Source organism: Carcharhinus amblyrhynchos, chromosome 21 (assembly GCF_965287045.1).
Source record: "Carcharhinus amblyrhynchos chromosome 21, sCarAmb.v2.hapA, whole genome shotgun sequence".
Classification (NCBI taxonomy): Eukaryota; Metazoa; Chordata; class Chondrichthyes; order Carcharhiniformes; family Carcharhinidae; genus Carcharhinus; species Carcharhinus amblyrhynchos.
Genome location: NC_137344.1, coordinates 36,871,827 through 36,884,698, shown reverse-complemented (window position 1 = coordinate 36,884,698; position 12,872 = coordinate 36,871,827). Strand labels below are relative to the sequence as shown.

Here is a 12,872-nt window from a genome sequence, read left to right as displayed (position 1 = left end):
TTATAAGTGTGTGTCTAGTGGTTTTAAGAACATTTTTCTTTTACTATTTCAGCTGATTTCCAGTCCATGCCAAATCCTGGCGCCCATCAACAACCTTTAATACCATCTCCAGGTCTTTGGACAATGGTATCTCCTCAGATAAATGGTAAGGAGTTCTACAGATACTGGTTTGGTTCAGCCCCAAGATGACAGTGTAAATAGCGGGGGGTGGGGAGAGGGAGAGTGGACTCTGGCTTGTGCTGCCGGTGAAACATTAGTCTTTCCCCTATGGGAACTGAGTTCAAATCCACCCCAGCTAGATGAACAGAGAGCCTTGTTATGCTTGTAAGAATCTTGGGCCAAACGTGTCTCTCGGTTCAGCCCCTGGCAAGCACAAACTTTGAAGCACAAAACTGCTCCTATTTCAGCGCAGAATCGTCATTCTGACTGAGACATGTGACGTGATGGCTGGTGTGAGAAATGGAAGGCGTCAAACTGGTGTTTTAACAGCAGCTTGATGAACATAAAATGTACTGGGGAATGAAAAGCCGCAATGTCAGACAAACACTTACTGTGAAATTGCTTTGATGTGTGAATCTACTAACGTCATTTCTGTATGCAGAGTCCAATAAATGTCATAATATATTCTGAGGCAAATGGCTCTTTATATCAGAAACTTAAAAATCGAATAAAACATCCCTCTTTACGGTATAATCTGTTTCTCTGCTGTTGGCAATGGGCTGTTTACATGATATAACTGCACAGATGTGCTTACTGTTGAAGTATCGTAGAGAAGCATTGAGGTATGACTAAATGGAGCAGAGAGATGTGCAATTTCATCACACGGTGGCCTATCATTTAATGATGTGTTTGACATAATTTGAAACCTTATCAATAATTGACATAGAAATGGGGAAAATAGAAGCGGGAGTAGGCCATTCAGCCCATCATTCATTCTAATCATGGCTGATCATCAAATTCAATACCTTGATCCCACCTTTGCGCCTCCCCCCTCCGGACTCAAATCCTCTGATTCCTTTAGCCCCAGAAGCTAAATCTAATTCCTTCTTGGATTCACGCAATGTTTTGGCCTCAACTACTTTCTGTGGTAGTGAATTCCACACATTCACCATTCTATGGGTGAAGAAATTTCTCCTCGCCTCAGTCCTAAAAGGTTTACCCTCTATCCTCAAGCTATGACCCCTTGTTCTGCATTCCCCCACCAGCGGGAACATTCTTTCTGAATTTTTCCAAATGAAATGTAATACAGTGAAACCACACCTTAAAAATATCTTCATTAAACAACCGATACCTGAGTTCAAGCCTTGCCCTGTGCAAAGTGGTGTACGTACATTTATAACCTGTTCAGAGCTGGTGTAACTATAGGCAGTTCTCAGCTGGCTGGTCTTTTGGAATGTGGGGAGGGGAAGCGATGTGAATGAACAGTGGAGGATTTTGGCAAGAGGTTTACCTGAAACAGATTAAACAAAATCCAGGAAACTCTCACCTAACAAAAGCAGTCAGCATTAAGCCACTATTTTGGTTAAAGCTTTATAGTCATAGAATCCCTACAATGCAGAAGGAGGCCATTTGGCCCATCAAGTCTGCACAGACAACAATATGACCCAGGTCCTATCCCTGTAATCCCATCTAATCCCCCGACACTAAGAGGCAATCCCACCCAGACCTGTTCCCCAAGTAACCCCGCTAATTCCCCTAACCTACACACCTTGGGACACTAAGGGGCAATTTAGCAAGGCCAATCCACTTAACCTGCACACCTTTGGACTGTGGGAGGCAACCGGAGCACCCAGAGGAAACCCATGCATACGTGGGGAGAATGTGAAAACTTCCTACAGACAGTGACCGGAGACCAGAATTGAATCTGGGTTCCTGGTGTGCTGTGAGGCAGCAGTGCTTACCACTGGGTCACTGTGCTGTCATTTGGATTAGAGTAATTATTGTCACGTACGTTGGGAGACAGTGAACAATATTGTTTCTTGCATGCCACACAGACAAAGCATAGTGCATAGGGGAGAAGGACAGTTGAGTCTGGGTTACAATCTTTGAGAAAAGCAAATTCAAGGCTGAGTTTTTCACTATTTTAGCCATCACTGTGTCCACTTTAAATGAAATGTACATGATTTAGAAAATCAGAATGTGTGTGTATATATGAGTTTTTATTCCCCAAATGCAATTGCTGGAAAAATTCAAAAATGAAATTGGTTTCTTAAAAAAAAAAGGATTTTTTTTTTGTCTCTTAGCTGCTTTCCAGTCTTTGCCAAATGATGCTCACAGGCTCATGTCCTGGCCCTCGACAACCTCAATATCCAACGCTCATGGTCTTAGGGGCCTCCCAGGCAATCAACAAAGGGGTAAGGATGGAAATATTTTGTATGGAGAGTGAAGCACTACAAATGGCTTGCAGCACGGTGGCACAGTGGTTAGCACTGCAGGCTCACAGCACCAGAGATCTGGGTTCGATTCCCGGCTTGGGTCACTGCCTGTGTGGAGTCTGCACATTCTCCCCATGTCTGCGTGGGTTTCCTCCCACAATCTGAAAGATGTATTGGTTAGGTGCATTGGCCATACTAAATTCTCCCTCAGTGTACTCAAACAGGCGCTGGAGTGTGGCGACTAGGGGATTTCCACAGTAACTTCATTGCAATGTGAATGTAAGCCTACTTGTGACTGATAAATTAACATTACATTTATTTAACACTATTTGCAAACTCAAGACATCACAAAAATGCTTTGCGTTTAAGAAAATGCATCCATGGTATAGTCACTATTGTAAGCAGTGTGACAGCCAGTTTGCACACAGCAAGATCCCACCAGCAAGATAATGACCAAATCATTATTTTGTTTTGGTGATAGTTGAACGATGAATTTTAAGGCCAGGACATCTGGGGACTCGCTCCCCTTTTTTTTAAAGTAGTGTCTGGGATCTAGATCACAGAGGGCAGCTGGGGCCTCACTTTAACATTTCACCTGAAGAAATGACACCTCTGGCAGTGTAGCTCTCCCACGGTACTATACTGGACTCAGAACTTGGATTATGTGGACAAGTCTCTGGAGTGGGATTTGAGAATCCTGTCACTGCACTGAGGCTGATAGTGTACAACATTGACCATGTGAACAAAAACTAGTGATTCTCGTAAGGGTTCCATCGCAGTCAGTGTATAAAATAAACAATGTGCAGTTGAGGTGATCAGAGTCACTTTGGTGATATTAAATTGTCAGTTTAGTATTTGTATTGTGATTATTCCTATATTTTGTGGAAACAGTAGCTGTTTGTTGGCCTTGAGCAAAATTTTCCAAGCTCGTCCCTCTCTTTCATAGAATAGAATCATAGAATTCCTACAGTGCAGAAGGAGGCCATTTGGCCCATCGAGTCTGCCCCTTAGTGTCAGGGGGATTAGCAGGGTAAATATGTAGGGTTATGGGGATAGGACCTGGGTAGCATTCTGGGTGGCCTCCTTCTGCACTGAAGAGATTCGATGATTCTGTTAGTAGGACAGCCTAGAATCTGAGGGCACAGCCTCAGAGTAAAGGGGCGATCCTTTAGAACTGAGATGAAGAGGAATTTCTTCAGCCAGAAGGTGGTGAATCTGTGGAATTCATTGCCATAAAAGGCTGTGGAGGGCAGGTCATCGAGTGTATTTAAGACTGAGATAGATAGGTTCTTGGCTGGTAAGGGGATCAAAAGTTAAGGAGAAAAAGGTGTAGACGGGAGTTGAGAAACTTATCGGTCATGATTGAATGGCAGAGCAGACTCAATGGGCCGAATGGCCTAATTCTGCTCCTATGTCTTATGGTCTAAAAGGGAAATATAATGAACTTTGCTCTTTATAGTAAATCCTGAAGCCTGGAACACCGTTTTTGTATTTCAGGTATGATGATGAATGGCCGGTACACCATTGCTTCTTGCAGAGCTCCTCTTGTTCTACCAGCAATCCCTCTACCAACCCGGGTTAGGCACCAGGTATCAGTGACCTCTTTGCAATAACTTCTGCTTTTCAGGAATGTAATTAGATTTAATTTGTTCGGCTGCATTCCATGTGGTCCAGTGAAATGATTTCAGTTTCACTTCCTAACCTGAGGACAGTTCGGAGCATTTCAAACTTGCGCACGTGACTGATACTGCAGAGGGACTTTTATTTAATCGGGATCTTGAATTTTGAATTTTGAAGGGAGGGACATGTTGTCGAAGCTTTTAGCCTTGCACCCATCAGGACAAATGCAAGAATGTCAAATTTCAAACAAACAAATTTATATTGCAGGGGAAAGGGGTGCCCATTGGTTGGCAAGTTGACTGTGATTGGCCGAGATGTTGCATGGAGAAATCAGTGGGGAAACGATAGGCTGCCCAGGTTTCTGGATAACTCAAAAAAAGGCACAATGTTTGCATATATTCCTTTTGTTTGCAGAGGATGGGTCCCACTGCACGAATGTATGATATTTCTAGCAAATGTAAATGAGCTTGACTGGGTGGGATTTTCTGGCCTCGTGCAGGTGAGACTGGAAATTCCCGCCTGAGGTCAATGGAGATTTCTACTGTCGGATCCTCAGCAGCTCCGATTCTGTGGTGGGTGAGGTGATAGAGTTCTGCCCATAATAGAGTCATAGAGGTTTACAGCATGGAAACAAGCGCTTCGGCCCAACTTGTCCGTGCTGCCCATTTTTTTTTTTAAACCCCTAAGCTGGTCCCAACTGCCCCGCATTTGGCCCACATCCCTTTATACCCTTCTTACCCATGTAACTGTCTAAATGATTTTTAAAAGACAAAATTGTACCTGCCCTCTGCTACTACCTCTGGCAGCTTGTTCCAGACACTCACCACCCTCTGTGAAAAAATTGCCCCAATTACCTCTTACTTTAAACCTGTGCCCTCTAGTTTTAGACTCCCCTACCTTTGGGAAAAGATATTGACTATCTAGCTGATCTGTGCCCCTCATTATTTTGTAGACCTCTATAAGAATTTCCCTCAGCCTTCTATGCTCCAGAGAAAAAAGGTCACGGTCTATCTTGCCTCTCCTTATAACTCAAACCATCAAGTCCTGGTAGCATCCTAGTAAATATCTTCTGCGCTCTTTAATAATATCCTTTCTATAATTGGGGACCAGAACTGTACATGGTGTTCCAAGTGTCTTAAATTAGCTATTATTGTAGCTATGAGCATAGTCATGGAATCTCATCGAACAGTAGATGTTTTGCTTTATACTGATCTACAACCTATAACCTTTCTGATTCAACAAATAATGTCTTCATGTGAGCAATAAGGGACACTGGATGGAATCTTCCGTTCTTGGCCAATGTCTTGCTCGCTACTTAAAATAGTGGCAAGATACCCGTGCTGACTCTGAGGAGGAAGATGGGTATCCTCTGCTCATCAGGTAGTTAAGTGGACAGCAGTGGTCTTCCTCCACACTGTGCGGATTCTGGAAGACGATTTCCCGCCTGTCCAGAACTGCTGGTCAGTCAGAGGAGGAAGAGGCGACAGTCGCTTTCAGAATAATGCTCCCATGATCATAGAGTGACAGATCAGGGGAAAAGATACATCATTCTGTTGGACGGGATCTCACAATGTGGGGGTCAAAGGGAGAGTGGGGCAATGGATGTTGACGGTGGCTTTCCCCCAGTCACATGTCCATACATATGAACATGTACAAATTAATACAAATGGAGGGACTCTGCCATCTTTATAGGGGCAAAGTATAACAGCGAGCATGTCTCCCATCTTTATAGGGTCAGTGTGCAGCAGGGAGCATGTGAATCCGCCATCTTTATAGGGTCAGTGTGCAGCAGGGAGCATGTGAATCCGCCATCTTTATAGGGTCAGTGTGCAGCAGGGACCATGTGAATCTGCCATCTTTATAGGGTCAGTGTGCAGCAGGGAGCATGTGAATCCGCCATCTTTATAGGGTCAGTGTGCAGCAGGGAGCATGTGAATCCGCCATCTTTATAGGGTCAGTGTGCAGCAGGGAGCATGTGAATCCGCCATCTTTATAGGGTCAGTGTGCAGCAGGGAGCATGTGAATCCGCCATCTTTATAGGGTCAGTGTGCAGCAGGGAGCATGTGAATCCGCCATCTTTATAGGGTCAGTATGCAGCAGGGAGCATGTGAATCCGCCATCTTCATAGGGTCAGTGTGCAGCAGGGAGCATGTGAATCTGGCGAGTGCATAATCTGTTTAAAGTTCCATTAATTCTCCACTGATTTTTTTGCCAGCCGCAACAATCTAATACATTGGTGAAGGAGCAGGAGCCTCTCACAGCCACCATGCTTTCAGCACTCCCCTTCCAGGAGCAGAAGCAACTATTGGGTATGTGAAATTCAGCGCTGGTCTGCCTCTTCCTCTCTTTTTCTCCCCCCCCCATCTCCCCCACTCCCATTGAGGATGGGGATATTTGTGGAGCCTCTTTCTCCTTCAGTTACTTGTTGAGTTGCCCATTGCCATTCACAGCTGGATGTGGCAGGACTGCAGGGCTTTGATTTTGAGTCGCGGGTTGTGGGATTGCAGAAGTTAGTTCACAATCCCTCAGATCAGTCTATGCAGGAGGAGGTTGGGAGTACAGTATTTGGCAAACAGTTTTAGAAAACAGAATGAAAGCTGCAGTTAACTTTCCTTCTTCATGTTATATTCCATACACTTTACAGCTCCACTCCATTCCCCAGTCAGTACCATCTCAAACCACTGAGGTAATCTAACACTAATAGTTCTATCAGAATCAAAGTATTTGCAACTATCTTCAGCCAGCACTGCTGAGTGAGTGATCCATCCTGACCTCCTCCTCAGGTCCCCTCCATCACAGGTGCCAGTCTTCAACTGACTGATTCACTCCCAAGTGATACAGAAATGGCTGAAGGCACTGGATGTTGCAAAGGCGATGGGCTGTGACAATATTCCAGCAATAGCGCTGATGCCTTGTGCTTCAGAACTAGTCACGCTGTTCCAATACAGATACAACATTGGTGTCTATCTGATAATGTGGAAAACTGCCCAGATATGTCCTGTCCACATAAAACAAAATCCAATAAATCAATTACCACCAGCCAGCCCACTCTTGATCATCAGCAAAGTGATGGAGGGGGTTATCCTCAGCACTATCAAGCTGCAAATGCACAGCGGTAACCTGCTCACTGACACTCAGTTTGAGTTCTGCTAAAGCCATTCAGCTCCGGATCTCACTTAAGCCTTGGTTCAAACAGGGTCCAAAGGATGGATTTAAGAACAAAGAACAAAAACAGCCCGGGAAACGGGCCCTTCGGCCCAACGAGCCCACGCCGCCATTTTAACATTACCAGTCCCCCCTCCACCCATGACCCTTATCTATGCTTATGGCATTCCACATTGAGGGAAAACTAATTTAGGGGAAAAACTAATTTAGGGTCAAGATGATACTGACTATCTTTGACATCAAGGCCACATTTAACCAGCATCAAGAAGCTCTAGTGAAACTGGAGTCAGTGGAAATTAGGGAGAAAATATTTTGCTAGTGGTTCAAAAGGGGTGGCCCACCACCGCCTTCTGTCAGGGATGGCCTTGCCAATGGTGCCCACATCCCATGAAAGAAACGTTCCTATGAAACATGAAGAAAGAAATCCTGTTTTATTTTTGGTTTTGCTACAGGAGTTTCATTGCTATTACTAAGATCCATCTTCTGTCCTGTGAATATATATTCAGGTGAACGTCTTTTCCCATTGATACAAATTCTACATCCTTCCATGGCGGGAAAAATCACTGGAATGTTGCTGGAGTTGGATAACTCGGAATTATTACAGTATTTGGAATGCTCGGATTCTCTTCGTTCTAAGGTAACCTTGAAATGGAATAATTTTGTCCGCAATGGTTGCAATCCCATGTTGGGGGGGGAGGAGGTGGATTTTAGCTCCACTTGTATAACCTGCAATCAGCAGAGTGTGAATACAAAAATCGGGTTAATCGTTTACAAATATATTTATTTAAAATAAGATTAATTATTTGATCACCGTGACATGTTGAAATAATCTGTCCTTATGAAATAATCAGGTTTGCGTGTTTTTAAAATAATGCCTCTACACGTGTGAGAATGAAGAGCAACATTGATAGTTCAGTGGTAGAAGTCTCACCTGCCATGCGGGAGGCCTGGGTCCAATTCCCAGCCAATGCTAAGCCCCTTCTTTCTGGGCCACAGAGGTTAGCACTGCTGCCTCACAGCGCCAGGGACCCAAGTTCAATTCCTGGCTTGGGTCCACGGCCTGCCGTATAAAAGGATCAGGTAATGAGCTCCAGCTTTGTTACCAGGAGAAGTCACACTCGACAAGCCCCACAGGAAGATCAGTCAGGTTTCCTATGGACCTTGTAAGGATTAGAACAAAAGAACAAAGGAAGTTACAGCACAGGAACAGGCCCTTCAGCCCTCTAAGCCTGCACCGACCATGCTGCCGAACAGAACTAAAGCCCTCTATCCTTCCAGGGACCATATCCTTCCATTCCCATCCTATTCATGTATTTGTCCAGACGCCCCTTAAAAGTCACTATTGTATTTGCTTCCGCTACCTCCCCTGGCAGCGAGTTCCAGGCACCCACCACTCTCGTAAAAAAAACTTGCCTCATATATCTCCTTTAACCCTTGCCCCTCACACCTTAAACTTCAAGGACGGCACAGTAGCACAGTGGTTAGCATGCTGCTTCACAGCTCCAAGGACCTGGGTTCGATTCCCAGCTTGGGTCGCTGTCTGTGTGGAGTTTGCACGTTCTCCTCATGTCTGTGTGGGTTTCCTCTGGGTGCTCTGGTTTCCTCCCACAGTCCAAAGATATGTGGGTGTGAGATGCGTAGATTAGAGGGATTAGCAGGCAAATATGTAGGGATATGGGGGTAGGGCCTGGGTGGGATTGTGGTCGGTGCAGACTAGATGGGTCGAATGGCCTCTTTCTGCACTGTAGGGTTTCTATGATTTTATGATTCTGTCACCTAATAATTGACTCTGCCACCTTAGGAAAAAGCTTCTGACTATCCACTCTGTCCACGCTCCTCATAATCTCGTAGATTTCTATTAGATCGCCCCTCAAACTCTGTTGTTCCAGTGAGCACAAACACTTCCCCATGATAGATGTCAAGCCAACTGGTCTATAATTTCCTGCTTCCTGTCTCCTTCCCTCCTTGAATTATAAGGCTCTATTTGCTACTTTCTAGTCTGATGGAACCTTTCTAGAATCTAAATAATTTTGGAAAATTAACACCAATGGATTTACTATCTCGTTAGCTAACTCGTTCATGAGCTTAGAATGAAGTTCATCAGGACCATGCAATAAAAGGTTCAGCTTTTTGACATTGTTTTGGGGTTGATTTCTGATGCTCAACAAACATTCCAAATGTCTAAACCTAGAGTCACTCGTAATCAGAGTGAAACCTATAAGGGGGGATCTTATAGAGACGTATAAGATAATGAAGGGGATGGATAGGGTAGAGGTAGAGAGATTCTCCCTGCTTAGAAAGGACAGCAGGACTAGAGGGCACAGCCTCAAGATGAGTTGGGGGGGGCAGTTTAGATCAGAGTTGAGGAGGAACTTCTTCACTCAAAGGGTGGTGAATCTCTGGAATTCTCTGCCTGTTGAAGTGGTGGAGGCTACCTCGCTAAATATATTTAAGTCACGGGTAGATAGGTTTCTGATAGACAGGGGAATTAAGGGTTATGGGGAGAAAGCAGGAAAGTGGAACTGATCCACTTCAGATCAGCCATGATCTTATTGAATGGTGGGGCAGGCTCGAAGGGCTAGATGGCCTACTCCTGCTCCTATCTCTTATGTTCTTATGAACGTGATGTTTTGTCGATAGCAGGGTCTCCCGCCGGTAACAACGTGGTGGTTTTTTGCGCTGAGTTTAATTTATGCCAGCACATTTGTTGAATTTATCTCTGTCAGCATGTTTGCTGACTTAGAGAATTCAATTCTCAATGAATTTGTGATTAATGTAGTTTGGACTTAAGATATCTAACAAAGTTAATTGTGTAATAGAACATCATACATACCCAACTAATTGAACATTTAGTGCCATTTTGTTCTGGGTGAAGTTATGAAAATTGTTGGGGGAATCTTCTGCTTCTCAAGTACTGGATGTCAGTAATTTGTAGTGATTTAATTTGACTGTATAGAGATTAACACTAGCCACCTTCCCCTCATTGACACCAATCATAAGCTATCTTCAGGGGCTTGTATTGATTCATGGTATGGACATTGTATTTGTAAAGAAAGGAATCAGAGCCACGGTCACTGCAGGTTATATATAAATGTAATTCTTTATCTTGTTTCTGAAACTGTGAGCTCCTGGTTACTGGAGCTGAATCCACCTTATTAACATCAGTCACATCATGTGTTCAGTGTAATCTGATTAATTATTCAATAATGCAGTTAAAGATGCCAATTGCATTAACTCCAGTGTGCTCGCTGCTGCTCCTGTTACCATCTGTCCGCTCTGTGATTCTGTCCAGGTTGACGAAGCTGTGGTGGTTTTGCAGAGGCATCAGGCTCAGAAAGATTTCCTTCAGAGAGCCAATCTGGTCGCGCCTACCTCCAAACCGAAGAAATGAGAAGCGGGAAGCAGGCAGTCTGCATCAAGAAGCTACCGTGTGGTTAGCTTACAGTAAGATCTTGGGACAGCGGAGCAGATTAACATGCTGCGCTTTCATCGCCAAGTGTTCAAATCTCGCATGGGCCAAAATCCGACAACTCAAAGGTGAAGTTGGAAGCCGGTCGGTCAAGCATCCACCAAGCAAAACGGTCTGTGATCCAACACTGGAGTGAGCACTGAGTTCTCTATCTCACTTGGAGAAGCTGGGAGCTCAGTTGAGCATGAAGTTGTCTCACTTTATTCGGGAGGGAAATGTTTGTATGAATCCACAGTTAAAGGATGTGTAGTTGAAGCTCAGGAGAGGGTTTTCCCTCTTCCTGTAGCCTAAGCTGCAGTAAAACTGGGAGTGTTGGTACTGTATGTGAGAAACTGAAATGTCTACCATTCTCAGCACTTTGTTTTAAGGAATTATAGAATCTGTACATTGCAGAAAGGAGGCCATTTGGCCCAAAGAGTCTGCACTGGCTCTGTGAAAGAACGTACTACCTAGTCCCACTCCCCTGCCTTATCCCCGTAACCTTTCAAATTCTCTCTTTTCGGATAGCAATCCAATTCCCTGTTGAATACCTCGATGGAACCTGCATCCACCACCCTCTCAGGGAGTTTAATCCAGACTCTAACTACTCACTGGGTGAAAACATCTTCCCTCACATCATTTCTATTCCTTTAAATTCACCATCAAAAAGGGGAGTTTTTATATAGTTGTATATATTTTTAAAAACCATAGGCGAATACATTTTTTTTAAACTTAAATTTTTTTGGCCTAGCCAGCACCACTCTCCATTTACACAGTACATTTTGTAAGTACAATGTAAAATGCTGTAAATGTTCTGCCTTCCTACTGTGAAATATATTTTTACCTCTGGGGACATGACTCTTAGTTTGAGAATGTGGAAGTTTTCCAAATCAGTGCACCAGCTTGGCTTGCAGCTGTCACCTGTAGCCGGTGCTGGTCACAACTCCAAAACCGGTGCTTACAAAGCGAGAGAGGGAAGCAACTGCGAGCCCCCTGCCTCGTTGTTATGATTGGTTGGGGATGTTTTCATCGAACCCCTACCTACGGGGCAAAATAAGGCCATTTGGCCCTTCGAGCTTGCACTGACTCTCTGACCGAGCATCCCATCAAGGCCCACACCCACTCCCCCACCCCATTCCCGCAACCCTATGCATCCACCCTGCTAATCTACACAAGCTGGGACACCCAGGGGCAATTTAACATGGCCAATTCATCTAAGCTGCACATCTTTGGAGTGTGGGAGTGCCCACACCTTCAGTGCATATGGCTTGTTCACCGTAATCTACTAGGTTCACCTAGGGACTGAGGTCCAGTGCTGCACATGGGTGTATTACCCGTAGCATTCGGCTTGGCAATATGTTACACTTTTCTCCATTGTCAATCTTTACCTTCAGTTTTTGCATTGCTGCAAATTATGTTAAGGGTGGTGAAGATCTCACCCTTTTCTGTGATAGTTGCTGTATGAGATTGTATTCATAGAATCCATTGAATTATAGAATCCCTACAGTGCAGAAGGAGGACATTTGGCCTGAACCAACCACCCAGGGCCCTATCCCCATTTATTACCCTGCTAATCCCCCTGACACTGTTGGGCAATTTAGCATGTCCAATCAACCTAACCTGCATGTCTTTGGAGTGTGGGAGGAAACCCACGCAAACACAGGGAGAATGTGCAAACTCCTCACAGACAGTCACCTAAGGCTGGAATTGGACCAGGGTCCCTGGTGCTGTGAGGCAGCAGTGCTAACCACTGTGCCGCCATGCCGTACCATTTTGTTGGAGTGAGCTCTGAAGAAGCTGATCGCAATAGCTGTAGAGTCAAGGGACCACCCACTGAGTTGAAAATGGAGGAATTTTAAACCAACACACAGAAGTATTAGCATCTTACGCCAATACCTCATGCTCCAAATCTGACACCAAGGTGATAAGTAGATGGGAACTTCCCAAGTCCAAACTGCTGTGGATTTGATGGTAATATGGAAATGCGATCTTCCATTCAGGTCCAAAGAGTGATGTGACCACCTACAAGTTATATTATTTTTCCAAAAAGATTTTCAGCTCACCCATGCCTCCCATAGGATGATGTACCCTCTCCCATGGTGGGATTTGAGTCTGGAACACCCAGAGCATCACTCTAGGCTTGTGGTTTCTCAGTTCAGTGATCTTTACCACTAGGCTACAGGAGGAAACCACCAACAGGTTAATTTTGAACAATGAAAATTGGCCAATAGACTAAAAATCTTTTTGTATTTATTGCTTTTGTT

General features: G+C 44.5%; 1 protein-coding gene across 2 annotated transcripts in view; it reads left to right on the top strand.

The window, feature by feature from the left end:
- LOC145356364 (E3 ubiquitin/ISG15 ligase TRIM25-like) overlaps window positions 1-11,062 on the top strand; it is a 31,515-nt gene extending 20,453 nt beyond the window's left edge. For both annotated transcript variants that reach the window (XM_080209031.1, XM_080209030.1), the window contains 6 exons: window positions 53-145; window positions 2,244-2,354; window positions 3,873-3,964; window positions 6,211-6,304; window positions 7,667-7,797; window positions 10,453-11,062. In XM_080209031.1, the coding sequence (XP_080065157.1) occupies window positions 53-145; window positions 2,244-2,354; window positions 3,873-3,964; window positions 6,211-6,304; window positions 7,667-7,797; window positions 10,453-10,551 (620 nt within the window). In that variant the 3' untranslated portion in view covers window positions 10,552-11,062. The remainder of the gene's footprint in view (window positions 1-52; window positions 146-2,243; window positions 2,355-3,872; window positions 3,965-6,210; window positions 6,305-7,666; window positions 7,798-10,452) is intronic.
- Window positions 11,063-12,872: the final 1,810 nt, after the last annotated feature.